Source organism: Vulpes lagopus, chromosome 8, assembly GCF_018345385.1.
Source record: "Vulpes lagopus strain Blue_001 chromosome 8, ASM1834538v1, whole genome shotgun sequence".
Lineage (NCBI taxonomy): Eukaryota > Metazoa > Chordata > Mammalia > Carnivora > Canidae > Vulpes > Vulpes lagopus.
In genome coordinates this window covers 24,860,272-24,883,533 of record NC_054831.1, presented here as the reverse complement: position 1 = coordinate 24,883,533, position 23,262 = coordinate 24,860,272, and the positions used below count along the sequence as shown (strand labels likewise).

The window sequence follows — 23,262 nt, the reverse complement described above, 5'->3', positions numbered from 1 at the left end:
TAGGACATGCTCTCACCTAGGATGGGATAGGCTCATAATAAGAACACACTTCATATTACTTAACTTATACTAACTGTAACCTCTACCATCTTATCAATAACATTAATGTAGAAACCAAATCCTGGTCTCTTTTAGGAAGTGACCAAAACAAAATACAAACGGAATGGCCCCCATCCCATGTAAGCAGTGTACCCACCTTTCACTTTCATTGTTGCCCAGAAATGTTCCAAACTGTGAGGCATATGCATGCTCAAAGAGCATGATGAGGAAATTCTCATTAAATTCAAAAGAACAAGGAAATTGACGAAGTATCTGCCACACACAGTCCAAGAAGAGAAGAAATACAGGTGACTCCCACTTCTGCTTACTATTACAATAGGCTGACTGTGCACAGCGCTGCTGGAACGGGTGACCAGCCTAAGACAGAAGATGGAAATGTGACAGTCATGGCCTAGTGAGAGCACATTACAGCACATTCTATTACCATTATTTCACACAGTTGCAACAAAACTCTTATTGAACGGAACACCATATAATTTGGATGGCTGCTGTTTAATCATTTCAATAGATTTTAATTAATAAATTTAAACAATTTTCAGTAACTAAGGAAAAAAACCATGACTTCCAAATATTTAACAAGGCTGTGCAGTTAAGGCGTAACCATAAGAACTGCAATTATGCTAGGTGAATTCTATAAAGTAAAATTTTCTAGGTCTGTAATTTCTAGCAAAGTCAAAGAATATAAGGTCTTCAGGGACCACACAAAAGACAGCTACCACCTTTTCTCTATCCAAAGTGTGGCAGATTATTGTAAGCTATGTAAGCCTCACCCATAAATGGAAATAAATATGGGTGTCTCACATACAAACTTTATAAAGTCACTCCTGATACTGAATACTTAATTACATGTGAAAAAAAATTCTTTAGGAATACTTTTGTATTAGAGATAAAATTGTCCCTACTTACTTCTCTCAAAAAAAGAACTGGAAGAGTCTGACCTCTACTGACTAAAGTAAATTTAAGAATCATTTGGCTCTCTGGCTCACCCAGAACCTGAGTATTGACCTTAACCCAAATCATACCCTTCTAGGTATTTCACACACTTGCTTTTATCTTTAGGTCCTTATACTACCTTACCTGACAAAGAAAATGTCACGAACATTTTCCACTAGCTAATGGTGTTTTGATACCCATTGGAATGGTAATATATAAGTAAGTAAATCACATTCCCTTATTTGTTTGCTATGCATCATGAATGTTGCTGAAGAGATTTTTACCAAATATTTGAGATGGTCTCACTTGAACAGAGATACAGGTCAGTTGTGAGGCAGGTGAATATGATATACGTAAGAGCATTAACACATAATAAATCTAAATTTTAACTACAAGGGCCAGAAATGATTTTTCTCCAGAGATGCTTCTACTTTTAAGATCTATCTAAACATTTGTTCTTAATCACATTTACTAAATTACATAGTGTATATACATTTATAAGTTAATCTCTGACTTAAAGGATTTCAATCTATTTCATGAAGCCTTTATTTCAGTTGTCATTCAGCATTACGTGATTGCACTGTGCTCTGTGTCCTAGGGATAAAAGAGAAACAGGACATGGTTCCCTGACCTCAAAGGAATCACTTAATTTGGATGTAGTTTCAGGACTAAGGCATGAAGACAATGGATCGATTTTATCTGTGATGAAGGTTAATGTCCCAAGACTGCATGAGAGCAGTGACATTTAGTTGTATCTTAAAGCATGAGAAGGATTTCACCTGGGGAGGCAAGAGGATAAGATGAAGCCAGACAAACAACAGGCAGAAAGTGCTAGAGCACATGCCTTATAATTACAAGTCCTCACACCCCCTTCCTGGTTTTGATGTTTTTTTTTTTTTTCTCTCTAGCAGAGACTGTTTCACATTTTTTGTTACTTCCCCTGTAGGTAACAAAGTATAACTAATAAGAGTTTGTTAAGGGAATGAAATACCAAGTGAGCAATACAAGCAGAGAGGCACAAAAATTGAGATGCAGTGAGGATATATAAACATTTACTGAGAGGATTAACTGCTCCCAGAAAATTAAACATACAGGTTAAACATTTTAATCAATCAAAATTTCACAAATTCTATCCATTCCTGCAAACTGGGATCACATCAATTATTAGCAGTTTCTGTGCATACCAAGTAGATTTTCTCACCTGCAGCCACTCTCTTTCTATCAGGGCCTCAAAACCACGGATGGTCCTGCTTCTCGGTTCCAAGATGATCTGGGCCAGGGAGGTAACCTGAAGTGTGGAATCAGTTCCTTCTGTTCCATGAATCAATATGGATGCCCCTTCCCTGATAGGAAAATCCAGAGTACAAAATGGGATACTCCTAACATGATCAGTCTACTCTATTAATAACATTTATTAAGTACAGTATTTCAAACTCATGCATTCTGCTCTGTCCAGTAGGGTTTAGAGGAAAAATAAGGCACATGTAGAGTTTCTCTTAGGGAAAAAACCCTAACATACACTTAAAAGTTATTTTTCTGTATCTCTCTGATGCTGATTCTACCTTTCTACCATCACCTGACTATATAAGGACGCCTTCATTACTTGTAATGTAATGGATCTAGGAAACAATACCTAAACCACACTTTCTGAAACAAGAAGAAACATAAAACTGTCAATCTAGGAAGTCAGTGGCAATGGTACTACTATATCATGATACTTAGGAGGAGTCTGGGACTCCATTATTCTAAAAACAGTTGAAGGAAACCCCAAAAACTAAATTAAGCACATCCTCTCCCCTTCCCTTCTTCCAACTCTTATATTGAAAGGACAGTGAAGAAGATTTTAAGACAACAGAAAATAACCTCACCACTTTCCCATAAGAATTTCAAGTTTGGTGACTACTATTAATTCTTTCCCCATGTGTCTATATCCTTTAGGTAGCTATAGCAAAAGGTAATTTCTTAGTATTTCCACTTTTATTACAAACATTTTCTCATGTTTCCATATTACCTTTAGAAGCATTGTATTAATGGTTATATAATATTCTATTAGGTGATCAACTACAATTTACTTAAGTGAGAATTAGACATTTAGGTCATTGCCAATTTTTATTAGACTGGAGATGATGTACTTAGCTTTTTGTCTCTTGTTGAATTATTTGAGTTTTTAATTTTGAAAATAAGACTCCCTGTCATTCACCTATGGTTAGGTTAACAGCCTCATCCTTAGGATAAAATCTCATGACTATGTAGAAGGGTATGAGCAAATATTTTAAGGCTTCTGATGTATATACTGAATCTATATATCTTAGTTATCTGTGGTATATTTTAAATTTAATTCAATTAATCTAAGGTCTATTTTTACATTTTGAGCAATTAATTATAAAGGGAGATTTTTATGGAGGTATATGTTTTTTTACGGCGGCCAGCTAAGTCTAAACAAAGGAGGGGGGCAGCCTGGGTGGCTCAGAGGTTTAGTGCCTGCCTTCCACCCAGGGTGTGATCCTGGAGACCCGGGATGAGTCCCATGTCAGGCTCCCTGCATGAGACTGCTTCTCCCTCTGCCTGTGTCTCTGCCTCTCTCTCTGTGTCTCTCATGAATAAATAAAAATAAATTAAAAATCTTAAAATAAATAAATAAACAAAGGTGGGGATAAATACTGTTCTGCATCTCAGGTTGCCTTGACCTGCAGCATCCCATTATTACGGGTGCAAACCCAGATAACATGGTGATAAGTGTTCAATATCATTTGCAGTTCATAAGAAAACAGAAGCCTCTGTATTCATCATGCAAGGGGAAATCTTTTTTTTTTAATATTTTATTTAAATTAAACTTGCCAACTTACAGTATAACACCTAGTGCTCATCCCATCAAGCGCCCTCCTTAGTGCTTGTCACCCACTTATCCAACCCCCCACCTCTTCCCCTTCTGCAATCCTTTGTTTGTTTCTCAGAGTTAGGAGTCTCTCATGGTTTGTCTTCCTCTCTAATTTAAGGGGAAATCTTTTAAATTTAGGTTATAAAGAAACAAAACCCTTCGCATTAACATATCATTCTGTAATATTGATTTCTCTGCCAAAGCACCTCTTCTTAACTCCTATATTTCATTAGATAAATGAGCTTCACCTAAAACAAAGAACAGTGGCAGCTTAGAAATCCCAACGCCAAGAATCTCTGCCCATTCCTGATTTTGTCATTAACTCACCACATAATCTTAAGCAATGCGTTCTATTACCAATTTCTCACTAACCATAAAAAAAATTACACAGTTTCCTAATTTGGAAGCATTAATAAAACAAATTATAGTTTCGGGTAGCCCTGGTGGCTCAGCAGTTTGGCACTACCTTCAGCCCAGGGCGTGATCCTAGAGACTGGGATCGAGTCCCACGTCTGGCTCCCTGCAAGGAGCCTGCTTCTCCCTCTGCCTGTGTCTATCTCTCTCTCTATCTTTCTGTCTCTAATAAATAAATAAAATCTTAAAAAAAAATTTTTTTTTTAAATAAATTATAGTCTCAATGAAAAGTGCCATCCAACTATATGGTGGCAATACTTACATCTACCAATTGTTTCAGAGGAATCCCCTTCTTAATAAGGACATTCTAAGCTTCTGCAACAACTTACATCAATTCTTATGCCTCTGTTCAAGTCTTCTGCCTCAAATCTCAAGGATTAGCAACCTTCAATTGAGTGAATAAATGAAAATCACTTCATATACTTCATATCACTGCCATCAGGTTTTCTCAACTTGAGATCCTGATATAACTGCATGTATCAAGTAGTTTGTAACAAGATATCTGAGAAAGAAAGAGTCATTTTACTGTGTAACAGAATTACGTATTTCCTTTCACTGGTATTTCAAAAGTAAGAGGGCAAGTTTGGCCCTCTGAGAGCAAATAAGAAAACTTCTTTTCAGTTTAAGGAAAGGAAAATAGGTAGATTCACAATTCGAGGATTTTTATAGAAATAAACACTTCCTTTAGTACTTAAAAAAGTTGTGTCATTGAAGACGTATGTCGGTGGTTTATATTCATTCAACAAACATTAGTCATCAATAAAATGCCAGATTCTATACAGTACTTCATCAATAACTGAATGGCATTGATTGTCTTAATTTATACAATGATCTGAACATAAGGTATAGACGAGGCACAAACTTTAAGCCATTCTTCTTCTTTTTTTTAATATTTTATTTATTTATGAGAGACACAGAGAGAGAGAGGCAGAGACACAGGCAGAGGGAGAAACAAGCTCCATGCAGGGAGCCCGACGTGGGACTCGATCCCCGGGTCTCCAGGATCACACCCTGGGCTGCAGGCGGCGCTAAACCGCTGAGCCACTGGGACTGCCTAAGGCACGAACTTTTAACACAATATAAACACAGTTTGGATAAAAGCAAAGTCTGGTTAGCAGTGCATGTCCCATTCCAGAACACTAAAATACACTTTACCTGTCGATACACTGAGCAGCTAGACAAGCAGTTGTAAGAATCTCTTTGATGTGAGTCAGCCAGTTGGAAGCTTCCAATTTACCGAGCCATCTGTCCATGTTATGTGTTTGGTCATTACAAGCTTCCACAAGTTTGATCAAGCTCTCCTGAAGAATGTGATACCTTTAAAAAACAAGAAAAAGTAAAAAAGAATATAGAAAATACAATGATGAAGAGGGAACCAAACCAAAACCCGAACTTCTAATATATCCAAGAGAAAAAGTAGCTCACGTTAGTAGAAAACTATTTACCTTGCTATACAATAACTTGATGATTAAACACTGAAAAACTAATACTTAACCATAGTTGTAAAGTTGCTTAATATGCCTGTCATGGTAAACCATTCCTCAGATGAACAGATTATACCCAATTCACACAGCTGAGTTATCTAACTAGGGAGCAGGTCAGAACATTGCCTTTTGTGACAAGTCACGAGGCACACCACTAACATCTGCAATCCTGTTCCCATGGATCTGCCAGATATGCAGTACCTTCAGGAGGGATGGCCAGGGCCAGCTCAGACCCCACTGTTTTATTAGCTCCAACCCCCACTCATCCATCCAGAAGCCCCTCTAAACCTCTAACTGCAAGCATAAACAAAAGATGCAAGTGGAGGAAACAGGATGTGAGAACAGGTGGGTGTGGGGGAAAGTAAGTCTCTAGCCTTCTGACTTAGAAAAATGTACTTACTAGTGTTATCTGATCAGTTAAGTTTGGTGACCAGTGATCCACAAGCAGGGGAATGGACCTTGTGATGATGAAATTGCAGAGTTAACTTAGAGAAAGCATGTTATTTGACTAAAAGTCACCTTTGAGCACCCAAGATTCAGTTTTCTGCTTATCTTATAAAACACGACAGGATATCCAGACAAGTTCTGACTTTAAGTTAATGTGTAGGTTCAATTGAGAACTTGTGATTTTTGAACAGCGAAGGACCTACTCACTCTAATTTGCTTCAAATAATAGTCCATTAATGTCTCCAGAATCTTTTACCTCTCAATGGACTTATGAATCCGCCTCCACTGGGGATAATGAGCTTCTTGTTCAAAGCCACCGCCTTTGGCTCTAGCTTGTTGAGCTACATTTAAAGATCGAGTATCAATGATGTAGCCTCGTTTTCCTGCCCTCAGGGTAGCATTTATCAGCTTCTCATCTTCTTTGCACCTTCTCCCATTTGTGCCAGTGAGTGGCTGACCGCTTCGCATGATTACCTAGAGGCACAATGCAGTTTAAAATTTAAGAATAGCTGCTTTGAAAGTTTTTTTTCTTTTTTTTTTTCTTAAGATTTTATTTATTTATCCACGAGAGACATAAAGAGAGAGAGGGACAGAGACATAGGCAGAGGGAGAAGCAGTCTCCATGCAGGGAGATTGACGTGGGACTCAATCTGGGTCTCCATGATCACACCCCAGGGTTGAAGGTGGCGCTAAACCGCTGAGCCACCCGAGCTGCCTGAAAGTTACTGAAAAGAGAAATGAAGTAGCTATAAAGTATGTAAAAAAAACGGTGTGACACTTTGAAGATGAATTTAACCCAAAACAAAGAAATATTTCTATATATTTGCTATAGTCAATAACTGTAAAACAAATACAAGCCTTGCACTTTAACACAGTTTTTCTTCATACTATCTCAAAATACTTCCACATGATATATTATAACTGCTAAAGAGATCAATATTACAATTCATTTAGTCCGTAAATTGTTTACTGGACACAGCCTTGTAGTAGAAGAATAATGGCCTACATGCCAGTAAACTTTTGCTTCAACTATATAAACAGCATTGGCAGGTTTTATCAAGAATTTCTTTTTTAGTCAAGAATTTTAAAGGGGTTATATGTTGGCAAATCGAACTCCAATACAAAAATATACAAAAAAATTTACAGAAAAAAATTATAAAGAGAAAAGGCATTAATTTAAAATAAAAAAGTTTATATATTCTTTGAGAATCATTTTAAATCTTGAAAGCTGTTTGTCTATTATTTATTCTCCTATGGCTCTCTTTTATCCTTTTCAGTATTTCAAGACTTAAAAACTTATTTCCAAAGACCATCAACTATATATTTTGAAAGGCCTGATTTTGAAACTTTTCTCAAGAAATTAGTATTATATTGATCTCTTCCCTGGTGAATGGTTTAGTTATTTCCATTTCACCTTATAACATATGCTGTTACCTTAACTACCTTGAAATTTAACATGATCAAGAAAGGTCATCCAGATGATGACAACAGCTAACTCCCAGACTGTGCTAATCATGTGATTGATACACAGTATATTTAATATCAGTTTCTAAAATGCTTTGTGATGAACCTTAATTAACAGAAACACAGCTGAGCAAATGGGATAGATGACCTGATGCCAAAGGAGCAAATTTTTAGAAATATTTTTATCCTAAATATCTATGCTTGACTTATTATCTTGGGGAAAAAAGGAAATGAAACAGGACTATAACTTATCCACTAATTTACTACTAGTTTCAAAATGAGAAGCAGAGTTATTGACTGAGAGAAAATAAGAGGACAGAAACGGATTTAGAAAATATTTAGGGGGGCTCTGGGTGATTCAGTCAGATAGGTGTCCAACTCTTGATATTGGCTCATGTCATGATCTCAGGGTCATCAGATCAAGCCCCATGTCAGGCTCCATGCTCCTACTTAGGATTCTCTCCCTCTGCTGTAACCCCTATCCCTCCCACTCATGTTCTCTCTCTCTCTCAGAAAAAAGGGAAAATATTTAGAAACATAGATACAGCAAGTGTTTGCCTGATCAATTACTGACTCCTGTGCTTACTAAATTGTAACCAATAATGTGTCACTCTTCTCCCTTTCAAAAATAAAAATGTCTGCTCAATTTACCTTTACAGGGAAATCTGGTAAAGATAATTAAAATAAAGTATTTAGTTTATTATTCAACCGTTATTATTCTGGTTGAAGAAATTTTTCTACCTAACAGCGTTATTTCAAGTATCAAATGAACATTAGTTCCTTTTGTATTGAGTCCTGAAGATAAGCCTATCTAGCCTTTCTAATTTTGAGCAGCATCACGAAAAGAATTCAAATCATATCCTAATCACATAAAAACACACTAGTCCTGATTCCCGGGAAGCCCGGGTAGCTCAGTGGTTTAGTGCCGCCTTCAGCCCAGGGCGTGACCCTAAAGGCCCCAGGATCGAGTCCCACATCAGGCTCTCTGCATGGAGCCTGCTTCTCCCTCTGCCTGTGTCTCTGCCTCTCTCTATCTCTCTGTGTTCTCATGAATAAATAAAATCTTAAAAAAATAATAATAAAAAAAGCAATTAATGCAAGAGATTCAGTATTTAAAAAAAACAAAAACAAAAACACACTAGTCCTGATTCCCTAAAGTTTAAAAGAAGGAAGTCCTAGCAGGAGAGACTAATCACACTGATGAACAAGTACACAGAAAAGGGAACATTTCTAAGAACTGCAAACCAAGGCTTTCAGTGGATCAAGCAGCAGTACTATACACTTACCATTCCATTTTTTTTATGATAATAGCTGAGTACTGGGAAGCGTCCTCCATGTCGAAATGTAGCTACCTTACGAAGAGCTTCATCATCAATGGATTTGGGAACTATGACAATTGGTGGGTAAGAAGGGCAGACAGCAAATTCCTTATTGACATAGCTTAACCTCCATTCACTGGTCTGAAAAACACAAAATACTTCAACGCTAAGCAAGTATCTCTGTCACAAAATAATCTGAAAAGTTTAAAGGACCTTAGAGATTAACTTTCATACAATGAAGAAGCCATCTCTCAGGAATTTATTATAAGGATACCTAACCCACACTTAAAGGAGTTCTATTCTTCAGTCAGCTTCCTGCTATGCTAGGGATCCTCCATTCCTAGAAAGTGCTTCCTTAAATTGGACAAATTGTGGTTCTATAACTTCCTCTATTGTTTTTACTGTAATTTCAGCATAAGTTCCTATTGCACATGGTATCCTACTAAATATGTGAAAGACAGTTGTTTTCCCCTTTGTGTCCTATTCTCCAGGTTAAATATATTACATAGGGATCCCTGGGTGGCGCAGCGGTTTGGCGCCTGCCTTTGGCCCAGGGCGCGATCCTGGAGACCCGGGATCGAATCCCACATCAGGCTCCCGGTGCATGGAGCCTGCTTCTCCCTCCGCCTGTGTCTCTGCCTCTCTCTCTCTCTCTGTGACTATCATAAAAAATTAAAAAAAAAAAAAAAATTTAAAATATTTAAAAAAAAAAAAAAATAAATAAATATATTACATATATCCATGATTGTCAAGGCTGACATCATCCCATTCATCCTTCTCTTTTGGATACCATTTACTTTATTTTTGGTACTCTTCAGGATAGCCACAGGAAGACTGTAATAATCTAGATAATGCTTTGCAAGAATAGATGAAACAAGAACTACTACCTACATCAAATCCCTTGTTCCTTTATGTTATTCAAAAAAAGGAAAATGTAGGGGTGGCTCAGTGGTTGAATGTCTGCCTTTGGCTCAGGTTGTGATCCTGAGTCCTGGGATCAAGTCCTGCATCAGGCTCCCAATGGGAGCCTGTTTATCCCTCTCTGTATGTCTCTCATGAATAAATGAATAAAATCTTTAAAAAAAAAAAAAAAAAGGAAAATGTAGAAAGACTGGTAATATCTTTCTTAAAACAATAATGACTTAATACTCAAAAAAATAGTTATACTTAAGCAATCAATGAAATAATTTCTAACTATACTAAGGATTAAAAGAATACCATAAAAAATTATCCAATGACAACTTATTTCAGACCTCAAAAATAAAAACCCCTTGAAAACCGTAGAAAGCTAGTTACAGTTAAAAAATAAATAAACTTTGCATGTGCAAATTTTGATATGTTCTGATAAATGAGAGTTAGCCTAACATACTGGTCATGGGATCCAGTACCAGGAAGATAAAAACTGAAGTATGTTCAAAGTACTATAGAAAAAGAGAATTTTTAAAAATTTATTTATTTATTTTAAGAGATTTTTTAAAAACCCCTTTTACATGATACAATATATTTTTAAATTAAAACATTTTCGCTTTTCAAAGAAAGTTACTCTCTTTACCAATTTTAAAGACAGTTTCTAAAGATTTATTATTTAAAAAAACAATTTATCTGTTTACTGTTCACCTACATCTCCTAATTCCCTTTCCCCAGAGGCAACCATTTTCAACTTCTTTAGCTTTTCATTTCTGGTGCTTACCTCCAAATTTCTAAATAACATGATTTTACTGTTACTTCTTGAATTTCACTATTAGGCATTACTTATTGATTTCCTACTCTGGAGAATGGTAGGATTGTTCACTGACCTGCAATGCCACTTTCTGGCATATATTAAGTTTTCATACATAGAGTGCTCTCTATTCTGTCCCACTGTTATTCGTAGTAAGTCCCATAGCTTTTAGAATAGCCTTGATATTTAGTAGGCTATGTCTCCTCCTCCCTCCTTTTTTGTTTTTTGTTTTAAAATCAGTAAATTATTTATTTTTTCTACAGTTGTTCTGGCTATTCTAGTAACTGCATATCTACATAAATTTTAGAATAATTTTGTCAATTTCTATAAAAAACAGTCATTGGAATTTTGATAGGATTTTCGCTGAGTCTATAAATCAATTTGGAGACAACTGTCATCTTAATGAGAGGTTAGCAAACAACAGTCTGCAAGCCAAGTCCAGCCTACTGCCTGTTTTTATAAGTAAAGTTTTACTGAAACATAGCATTACCCATTCATTCATTGTGTGTTATCTATTGCTTTCACACTACAACAGCAGAGTGGTGTAGTTGTAACAGAAATTGCGTGACCCACAAAGCCTAAAGTACTTACTTTGTGGACCACTACAGAAGTCAGTGCACTACAGATCTTAGTCATAGTCTTCTAATCCATGAACATGGTATATCTCTCCATTTTTGGATATCCTTCAGCAATGTTTTGTGTTTTTCAGTGTACAGAATCTGCACTTCTTTTGTTAAATTTATTCCCAAGTATTTTATTCATTTTCAGTTTGCCTGTTGTCAAGACAAGCAGGGGGAATGGGTAGGGAGAGAGGAAGAAGCAGACTCCCTGCTGAGCAGGGAGCCTGAGCCAAAGGCAGATGCTTGACTGAGCCTTCCAGGCACCCAAATCTAAGCATTCGAAAGCTGTAAGTTTCTATTTATGTACTTATTTATTTTTAAAGATTTAATTTATTTATTCATGAGAGACACAGAGAGAGAGACAGTCAGAGACATAGGCAGAGGGAGAAGCATGCTCCATGCAGGGAGCCTGATCTCAGGACTCCGGTATTATGCCCTGAACCAAAGGCAGACGCTCAACCACTGAGCCACCCAGGCATCCCTAAGTTTCTCTTTAAACATTGCTTTAGCTATAGTTCACAAATTTTGATGTTGCATTTTTATTATAATTCAATTCAAAATATTTTCTAATCTCCTTTATGATTTCATTTTCTACTCAGATTATTTATAAGTGTTTTGTTTAATTTAGAAATTTTCTGGGTATTCCTAAATACCTTAGTGTTATTATTGATTTCTAACTTAATTTCTTTGTGGCTAGAGATTACATTCTACATTACATTCAATCATTTTAATATTGAAATTTATTTAATAGCCTTGCATAGTCTTTCCTGGAAAACATATCATGTGTTCTTGAATACTGTATATTATACAGAAGTTGTGAGCAGCATTCTATAAATATCAGTGTTGCTCAGAACTCCCACGTCTTGTTGTCTAGTCATTGTTTTATTTTAATCTAGTTGTTCTATTAATTGCAGTGTTAATAATCTCATATTATGATCAAGAATTACTTATTTCTTCCTAACTTCCATCAATTTTTTATTAGGCACATATATATATCTTCCTAAAAATTTTATTATTATGGAATGACTCTTGTTATTTGATAATACTTTGTCTTGAAATCTTTTTTTTTTTTTTAATCTGGAACTAACGCAGCTACTTCTGCTTTTTTATTCATGGTATATTTTTCCATTTATTTAATTTCAACCTGTGTTTTCATATTCAAAATGCATCTCTTGTACACAGCTTATATTTGGATCTTGCTTTTTTTTTCCTTTATGTCATTCTGATAATCTTTGTCTTTCAACTGGAGTGTTTAGCTCATTGATACTAAAATAGTTGTTAATATGGCTGGAACAGCGTCTAACATTTATTTTCTGTTTGTCCAGTTTTTATTGCTATTTTTTCTTTCCCACCTGCTGTTAAATACTTTTTAGAATAGAATTTTAATGTATGCATTAACTTTTTAAATTATACCTCTTCCCATTTCTAAAAAAAAGGATTGTTCTAGGACGCTAGCTCTCAACCTGGTGTGATTTTGCACAAAAGTAACATTTGTTAATGTGTGAAGACAACCACATGTGAGGGGAGAAGAATTCTACTAGCATCTAGTGGTGCCAAAGATGCTGTGAAACATCCTACAATGCACAGGACAGATTCTCACAACAAAGAATATAACTGTCCAAGTATCTTTATCCCACTAGATAACCTACATCCAGTCACCTTTAATGTTCAAATTTCCACATATGTCTATATACACTATTATTGCCACAAAGGCAATGCTGTAATCTTCTAATAATCATGTATATTTTCAAGACATTAAAAGGAATAAAAATAAATTGTCATATTTACCTAGATATTTAGCATTTCCAATGTTCTTCAATAATTATAAATATTCAAGTTTCCCTCTGGTATTATTTCCCTTCAATCAAAATTCCTTTAACACTTCTTATAGTAAAGGCCTCTTGGTAACAAATTCTTAGTTTCCTTTTATCTGAAAATGTTGCCTCACCTTCATTCTTGAAAGATATTATTACCACATACAAAACTCAAGAATGGCAGGTTTTGTGTCTCTCAGCACTTTTTTTTTTAAGATTTTATTTATTTATTTATTCATAAGAGACACAGAGAGAGAGAGACACAGGCAGAGGGAGCAGCAGGCTCCATGCAGGGAGCCCGACGCGGGACTCGATCCTGGGTCTCCAGGATCACAACCTGGGCTGAAGGCGGCGCTAAACCGCTGAGCCACCTGGGCTGCCCATGTCTCTCAGCACTTTATAGTTCTCTCTTCTGGTTGCCATGATTTCTGATGAACAGTCCACACTCACTTAATGTTGTTTCTGTGTTTTGTTTTTACCTGGCAGCTTTCAAGATCTTTTTACCATTGCTCTTTGACAGTTTGACTATGATGTGCCTATGTATGGTTTTCTTCATATTTATCCTTTCTGGGGCTTGCTGAACTTTTAAAATTTATATCATTCATCAAATTTGGAAGGTTTTTGAACATTATTTTTTAAAATATATTTTCTGCCTTATTCTCTCTATTCTCTCCTTCTAGTTCTCCAATTACACATATGCTAGACATTCTGATATTGTTCCACAGGTTCTGAGGCCCTGCTTATTTTACTATAACTTATCACTTCCCCCTTCTTCCTACTAAATGATTTCTGTTGCTCTAATTTCAAGTTCATTGGTTCTGTTTTCTGTTATCTCTCCTCTGCTTTTTAGCTCATCCAGTGAGTTTTTAATTTCAGATATAATTATAAAAAAATTCTAAAAGTTTCATTTGATACTTTTTAAGATTCTTTGATTCTTTTTAATATTTTCTATTTCTCTGTTGGTACTTCCTGTTTTCTCTGGTTCTACGCGTATTTTCCTTTATGAGAAATTAGACAATTTAAGAACTGTATTTATTTATTTATTTATTTATTTATTTATTTATTTATTTATTTAAGATTTTTATTTATTTATTCATGAGACACACAGAGAGAAAGAGAGGCAGAGACCCAGGCAGAGGGAGAAGCAGGCTCCATGCAGGGAACCCAACGTGGGACTCGATCCTGCGTCTCCAGGATCAGGCCCTGGGCTGAAGGTGGCGCTAAACCACTGAGCCACCTGGGCTGCCCTAAGAATTGTTTTAAAGTGTTTGTGTGACAATTTGAACATTTAAGTCATCTTGGGGTTGGTACTTGTCAACTTTTTCCTCAGAATGGATCACAATTTCTTAGCTCAATTTTATTTTATTTTTTAAATTTTTTTTATTTTTTTAAATTTATGATAGTCAGAGAGAGAGAGAGAGAGAGAGGCAGAGACACAGGCAGAGGGAGAAGCAGGCTCCATGCACCGGGAGCCCGACGTGGGATTCGATCCAGGGTCTCCCGGATCGCGCCCTGGGCCAAAGGCAGGCGCCAAACCGCTGCGCCACCTAGGGATCCCTCTTAGCTCAATTTTAGATTGTATCCTGGACATTGTGACTGTTGTGCTGTGGAAACTGCATTTCATTATACTTTTTTGAAGAGAGTTAATGTGGCCTGTGGTTTGTTTTAGTAGGCAATTAACTTTGTTAGATTTATCTTACTTTTTTAATGATTTTTTAAAATTTAAATTCAATTAATTAACATATAATGTTATTATTGGTTTCAGAGGTAGAGGTGATTGATCATCTTATGTAATACTCAGTGCTCATTACTTCATGTGTCCTCCTTAATGTCCATCACCCAGTTAACTTTGTTAGATTTAAACTGCAAACTCTGTTAACACCTGAGGTGCAAGGCAGCTCAGCTCTTGGTTCTGACTGATCTCAGCCTGCTCCGTGCAAGCACTGGTCGCAATCACCCAGAAGCTCAAGGTTGTATACAACAGAATCAAGGTTCCCCTTCTCTGGCTTTCTGGTTGCCCCAAGCCTTCACGTGGGTCTTCCCACTAGACAGAAAGTGAGCTTTCTATCGGAATGTTACCTGTTCCACATTATCAATGCCACAATCATGTTGACTTCAGGACAAAGTCCCTCAAATAGTAATTTCACTCTGTCTGCCATTCACTTTCTCTACATTTTGACCCCCTCCAAAACAGGCTGCTTTCTATTCAATTACCAGAGCTTTCAGGTGGTAGTTTCTTTGTATTTTATTCATAGTTTGTCATTGATCTCTGCAGGAGGTTTTGTCAGATAGGAGCTACTCAATCATAAGCAGGACCTTATCACCTTTTTAATATATAATTTCAAAAGTGGTAGATTGGGGTATACAGATATACTGTGTATGTGTATTTCAACAAAGTGCCTCAAATAATCTTTCATAATATCCAAGAATAAAAGCATGCTTAAAGTAGGAGGAACCCTATAGATCATTTTATTCAACATTTTCATTTTGTAGACATGGAAACTGAGTCCCAAAAAGTCAAACAGCCAATAACATAGCTGGGATGCAACACAAGATATCTTGATAGCTAGTTTTAGTACTGTGCTCTCAGAACCACACATCTCTTTTGGACACAATTATGAAGTGGGGACTGGCTAATAATTAAAAAGTTTTTCAGATGGTAAAAAAAAAGCATTACTCATTACTGATTAAGTCACAGGGGTCTAACCTGGCAGGGGATTTCTAATGATATATAGAAGGCTTTACTACCCTTTTGTCCTATCCTGAATAAATACACACCTACATTCATTCACTCAACAAGTATTTACTGTTTGCCTTTCATGTGCTAGCAGCACATAAGAAACAAGAATGATATGGTTCCTGGCCTTATAAAATTTATATTCTAGCAGCTTATGTACTAGCCCAGGAAAGAGATAATAAACAAACAATGAATAAGAAGCCTTCCACACTGTTGACTCCCTCCTAATTGAAACTCACTCTTCCCTTGGATTCTTCCTACATTCACCTCTTAAATGGTTCAATCCTTGACATCATTTTTTACCTTAGATGCTTTCCTTAAGCAATCTCAGTTTCTCCTTGTGGTTTCCACAGTGTATTTGCTGATTACTCTGTTTTTTCATTTTTAACAAAGACCTCTCAAATAAGCTCTAGCCTATCTCTTTTTCTTTTTTTTAGACTATCTCTTGTATATATTCAATGACAGGTATATCATACAGGCCCTTTGAATTGCCACCCCCCAAACTGAACTCAACTTATTCCCTTTAAACCCATTTTTCTTTTTTTCCCCATCTCAGTGGTATTTGTTTTTCCCATCCTCTGTGGTATCATCCCATCTCAGTGGTGTCATCCTATCAAAATGTCACTGCCTGTTATACCACCCATAACCAGGGTTATAGGTCGTCAACACCATTTGATTCATTCTGAATCTTTCTGCACTATGTCCAACCATCATCTTTATATTACTACAGTATCTACTTCAAGCAGTTTCTTAGCATTCTGCATCAGAATTGATTTTCTATAACACAAATCTAATAATGTCATTTCCCCTGTGCTTTATGGATACTTCTGTCAGTACTTAATTCATTGTACTTGATTATTTAGGTAACTTTTAGATTTTGAGCAAGTAGAAGGAAGGAACCATGCTTTGCTCATCTTAAATTTCCATCATCTAGTAATAGTGCCTAAATATTTCTAACAAGGTATTAAAGTCATTTTCATTAAATCTATGGATTACAAAATTTGCATGAAAATATGAGAACATCAAATATACAAATTGCTTAAATAATTACCTACACCAAAAAGAAAATGTCTACAAGGAAAAGTATTGAATCTAAATAAAAATTAGTAAGTAAATAAAATACAAAAACATAGAGTGAATCCCTTAATAACACATGAGAAGATGTACGAATTTTAGTTTATTTCATTAGCACCTTAATTCTCAAAAAAGCTAATACAACTTTAAGCTGCCTTAAATTATCAGTAATAGTTCTAATCTACACCAAGTGTGATGGTACCAAATTTTAAGAGAATAAATGACAATCTGAAGAGCTGGGAAGAGCATCCAGGACAGTGTAGGGTACAAAGGTCACTGTTACTAGAAGTTCAAGTAATACTGATATTTAATCTACAGAAAACTTAATGAGGACGTAAGAGTTCTTAATCTGAAGAAGAGTTCGTGGTAGAGAAATAAGATAAATCGAATAATACAAGGTAACGTCAGAAACATTGGCTCTATGTACAGGGAGACAGAGTTCAGTTCAGAATTCAAGCTGTCCCCAAATGGGTCACCACTAGGTTTTTGCAAATTCTCCCACACTAAGATTTCAAGCAGAGGCTAAACAACCACATCATGGATGTTTGTAGCACAGAGGATTTCTGCACAGAATAAGACTGATTTGAATGCTGACCTGCAGAGTGTAGATTTAGACTGGTTCACTTACGGCATCTAACTCTAAAATAAATCATGGGCAGGTCATTTGTACACAGTTTTGATTAAACAAACAAATCATCCAGACATCTCCCTTCCTGATCACCACATGACTGCCGTTTTCCACGTAGGAAATAATTAAAGATTCCTCTAAGGTAACAGTTGGTGGTAGCTGATAACAACAGAAAAGTATCATGTATTTAAGAATGTTTATTACATAGTTTTTAACGCAATAAAAATACTAAATATAAATACAGGTGGTTATCCATGAACTACATAAAAATGCCCCATACTTAAGAATGTGAATTTCCTGTTCCTTTATCACTTTGCTGACATGGACATCTTTATTCTTCAAATTACATAGTACCCTGATCCTCACTTCTTGATCCTCTCCACCAGGGCCCATTTACATAGGTGTGATGGAAGAAGAAAGGAGTAAAATGGTGAAGAATGAGAAAGACAACCTGCTTCTAGTAACTCGATCTTAATAACCCAAAATATAAAAACACAAGAATTATCCCATGGAAACAAATATGATCTGTGTTTCTCTAATACTATCTTAGGCAGAGTGGGTTCAACAGAGTTTTTGGGGAACCTAATTAGTACATATAAAGTTGTTTCTAAGAATACTGATTATTAAAAATAATCAACAACTCAAAACACATCAAGACTAGCTTTATGAAGATATTAATGTTTTACCAATGTCATTTTCAAAATTAAAAGAAGTAACATCTGGAATACAGTTAAAACCACTAGAAGACAAATCAGTTGAGATGCAGCATTGAAATCAAATTGTGCAAATCTCCAAATGGCAGAAGCTGTAGTTGGTAATAGCTAAAAGAAATTTCTTTCAGGCATAGATAAACCAACAACAAATTATGAGTAGTCCAAAGGAAGTTATTTCACAAGTAAGGTATTGGATTATTTCTCATTACACAAAGTTCTCTCAAAAGTTACTTACAGCTGAAGAGTAGAGTTCAAATTCTTGCTCAGGAAGGAAAGAATGCCAGCCATCTTCTATCACTTCAAACATGGGCCGGTAAAAGAAAGGGTACATAAGAGTGATAGAGTCCAGGGTAGACAATGCCTAGGATATAAAAAGGAAATGAAGGAAAGAAAACGGACCATATTGCAATTCAAAACACTTCCTAACTGCCAAATTGGTATTAAATAAATATGGTCTAATAATGATGGACACCCATATAATTCTCTAACATTGTATTTACCACTAGATACGATTATAGCTTACTGAAGCTAATTTTGATACTTTTATAGCATCTAACAAGGTACCTGGCACATAGCATACACTCAGTTAACATTTGCTGAACAAACAAAAGAAAAAAGTGTACACACATATTCTAGAAGAAAAGTTAAATAAATAACTCCCTTTGATACCACTTAACAAAGCCTAATAAAAAGGTCCAAATATTTCTGGGGATCAGAAAACAAACGGGTTTTGGTTAGAAAGTAAGGCCTTGGCTCAAAATCCAGTTATCAACTAAATCAACACATGTACATTATTTAAAATCAGTGTTAGTAACCCTGCATAGGGGTGTTACAGTTTTGTGGCCATGTATCCTACTATCTTTATGCTACAATGGACCCATTCTCAAGCTGGGGCGAGAACTCTATGGTCCCCTAATAAGCATATAATCATCTGGAACACTTGAATTCTGGATAACACCACCAGGAAAACCTGACTAAATGGGAGGAACAGACAGATGGAACATCTTCCATCACTTGGCAGTTTCAACCTTCTGACAGAGGAATTATAAAAAAAAGCACTTCTATGACTGGAAAAAAAGTTACCAAAATCAATGAGCATAATTTAAATTCCAGTAATTATGGAAACACTCACCTGGAGGAGGGCGGGAGCCCAATGTCCTGCTAGTTCCCCAAAACTCTCAGAATAAAGCTACCTCCCTCTAGGTCACAGAAGTACCAGGCTCACAAAAGAATGGGCCCAAGACTTTTTTAAAAAATAGATTAGACATGTAGTTCATCAGTTTAACAAAAGATCTCCATCCAAAGTTATTCTTCTATCTGTTAATGAATAATAAGATCTTCCCCTAAGAGCTCATTAAACAGAAAATATGGAGAAGCATGGCTGTATAATCCATATCCGCTTCTACATAGTCTTTGGCTGCTAATCACACTAAACAGAAGCAGAATGGCCAATGTCTACATCTGACTTAGACCAGAGCTGTCCTTGCTCAGTACAAACATTATTTTATTAAATTGATTTACTTTTTAAAAATTAGTTTAAGGATATTCTTTGCAATATTTAAAAAATTTTTTCACCTTTACTGAGGTAAAATTGACAAATAAAACTAAGAATTCAAAGTTATTTGATACATTGTGAAAGGACTCCCCAGTGGAGTTAATTAATACATTTATCACCCCACATATTTACCCTCTGTAGTTGAAAACATTTAAGTTCTACTCTTTTAGAAAATTTCTAGGGCAGCCTGGGTGGTTCAGCAATTTAGCACCACCTTCAGCCCAGGGCGTGATCCTGGAGACTGGAGATCAAGTCCCACGTCAGGCTCCCTGCATGGAGCCTGCTTCTCCCTCTGCCTGTGTCTCTGCCCCCTCTCTCTGTGTCTCTCATGAATAAATAAATAAATAAATATCTTTAAAAAAAAAAAGAAAAAGAAAATTTCTATTATACAATAACACAGTGTTATCAGCTACAGTTACCATGTTTTACTCTAGATCCTAAGACTTTACTCATCTTATAAATGGAAAGTTTGTAACTTTTACTAACTTCTCTCCATCCCCCCTAGTCCCTAGCAACTACTTTTCCACTGTCTGTTTCTCTAAGTTTTGTTTTTGGTTTTTAGGATTCCACATAGAAGTAATAACATGCAATATTTGTCTTTGTCTGGTTTATTTCACTTAGCATAATGCCCTCCAGTTTTATCCTTGTTGTCACAAATATCAGGATTACTGTTTTTTAAGGCTGAATGATATTCCATTGTATGTATAGTTAAATATCACATTTTCTTTATCCATTCATCTGTTGGCAGATACTGAGGCTATTTCCATATTTTGGCTATTATGAATAATGCTACAATGATCAATATATATATCCAAAAGTAGGACTGCTGGGTCATATGGTGGTTCCATTTTAATTTCCTGAGGAACCTCCATACTGTTTTCCATAGTGGCTGGTACAACCACGATTTTTAATGCAAGTCAGCAGCCACTTTAGCAGGTAATAAACATATATTCTGACTTGTCATGATCACATGTCACTAGAGACAGGACTTCTTTTTTATTTATTTATTTATTTATTTTTTAACGATTTTATTTATTTATTCATGAGAGAGAGAGAGAAAGAGAGAGGCAGAGACACAGGCAGAGGGAGAAACAGGCTCCATGCAGGGAGCCCGACGTGGGACTCGATCTCAAGTGTCCAGGATCACACCCTGGGCTGAAGGCGGCGCTAAACTGCTGAGCCACCCGGGCTGCCCAGGACTTTTCCTTTAAACACATTAATGCTGAAAGAACTGAAAACATTTCAATTCCAAAAGACAGTGGAAACTACATAAAAAAAGCTTCATCAGACTTCCTGCTACATTTTAGAAAACTGAGTACTTGTCAGTTACTATTCCAATGGGATTCTATTTATGGCAGCAGAATATACTAGGGTATATGGATTCTTGATAACAAAGAATAGCTTAACTGTTCTATATAAGAAATTCACTGTTACTTCCAAGTTATGTCAAGATGTATAGAGGAGGTGGAAGAGGAATTGGATACCAGGAAAAGGCAAGAGGCCAAGTTCACTATGTATACTTACTATGTTGCAAAAACAATCAATAGAACATTCACTTCCTGAGATCAAATTATGAGAATGACTCATAATTCACAGCTTCTTTTCAGCTGTAAGAGTATCTATGTAATCAGTTTCTAAAGTAATTAAGTACTATATACAGCTAATTAAACAACTGATTAGTGTCAGATAACAAAGCTAAGTAAATGTAATCAGAAAGTGGGGTAATGGGCTTTGCCCTATATTTTCTTTACCACTATTCTTCATGGTATACAACTTCACTAACACCCACCAATCAGCTATCTTATAAGTTATAAAAGGGATAGAAAGAAAAATGTAGACTGGTCAGTGAAAATTCAAATGCACACTTGGTAAAAAAACAAAAAAGCCCCTGCTCAAATGAAATGGGTTAGTAGCATTCCCCTGCCCAAATAGCAGGAGAGTGTTTCAATTTAACAGCCTAAAAAACACAGTGTGTTTCTTACCCATGTTAGCAAATCTGGACAAATCAACATTGCTGCATCACTTCCAAATGACAAGATATGTAAGACAAACAAAATAGTTCAGCTCATCTTCTCCTTTCCTTTAAGTAAAATTTAGCAAAGGCACAAAGTAAACCCATTCCATGCCATTTTTCTCAGCACCACAACAATTGTTTTATTTCTCTATTCTTGTTTAAAAAACAGACAAGATCCTAGTTACAGATGTTTAAACCATTCTGCTTCCTTTTAAGTGTTAAGCCAATAGTATTTGTTTTGGATACAAAGGCCAGATTAATCACTCAAAGACCAAAGGGGGAAAAAAAATCAATGTGTCTATAATTATCTAGAAAATACTACAAAGTTAATTGCTATAATTTAGTGGCAATGATTTAAAACAAGGCAATTTAAAATTTGAGTGTAAAGCAAAGTAGGTTTGAAGGGGGAAGAAAATGGTGTGAGCTCCTCAATTTAAATATTAAATTATCCAAGTAAAACATCTAGTATTTGTAATCTGAACCGATACTCAATATTGTTCATACAAATATAAAACAAACACACTGCCTGATGTATGGAAAATTCAGACTTAACTAAAGACAAAAGACTATAATCATTGGTGATAATTACTTGCTTTATAAAAGAAATAACTTAAAAAAAAAAACCCTTACCATATATACATACAATGTACTATTATGGAGTCTTAAAAAGAGAAGGAAATCCTGTCAAATGCTACAAATAGTGAACCCAGAGGAATAAGTGACACTAAAAATTGTTATAAGTCAATAAAATCCTATTACATTCCCATAACAATGAATCAGGGTGAGGCTTTTCCTGTCAATTTTCAATACATGAGTCACAGTATATAGCCAAGTATCTACTAAAAAAAAATAGGAGCTACACAGAGTCAGAATATAAAGTTCTTTTTTATTACTATTTATTTTTATCAGATTTTGCTTCTGAAATATTTACCTCAATGGAACTGGCTATATTCAAACATTCCTCCATTCCAGGAATATCCAACTGAATTATTCGAAAATCTTTACATTTTATGATGATGGTACCCAGTGGTCCCACAAATCTGTAAAAAATTACAAATTACGCTTAAGAACATATATATTTCTATCTTCAAACATACGATTATTTCCTTGAAAAGAGAATGTAGTTGTAATTACCATCTGTATTCAACTTTCTTCTCCCCAATTGTTTAAGGGTCAAGCCTGTATTATTAAAATGTGAGCCATAAATTATTTTAAATATATGTACTTAAAGTTTTTCAAATTCAGAAAGTAATTTTTACTAGGCCATTTCATTTAATGAAGATTATTTGGGGCCTTCCTTCCAAGAATAAAGAAAAAAGATCTGTAATTTATGTGTTAAGTGTTCATACAGAGTTATTTCCAGAGCATAGGAAAACACTTCATTTCAG

General features: G+C 35.6%; 1 protein-coding gene across 2 annotated transcripts in view; it reads right to left on the bottom strand.

Moving 5' to 3' along the window:
• The window catches only part of MTMR9 (myotubularin related protein 9), a 53,993-nt gene that overhangs the window by 19,519 nt on the left and 11,212 nt on the right, over positions 1-23,262 (bottom strand). For both annotated transcript variants that reach the window (XM_041767314.1, XM_041767313.1), the window contains exons 2-8: positions 22,806-22,914; positions 18,541-18,666; positions 8,967-9,140; positions 6,473-6,690; positions 5,441-5,602; positions 2,195-2,336; positions 197-417 (exon numbers count right to left, since the gene is read on the bottom strand). In XM_041767314.1, coding sequence (XP_041623248.1) covers positions 197-417; positions 2,195-2,336; positions 5,441-5,602; positions 6,473-6,690; positions 8,967-9,140; positions 18,541-18,666; positions 22,806-22,914 — 1,152 coding nt within the window. The remainder of the gene's footprint in view (positions 1-196; positions 418-2,194; positions 2,337-5,440; positions 5,603-6,472; positions 6,691-8,966; positions 9,141-18,540; positions 18,667-22,805; positions 22,915-23,262) is intronic.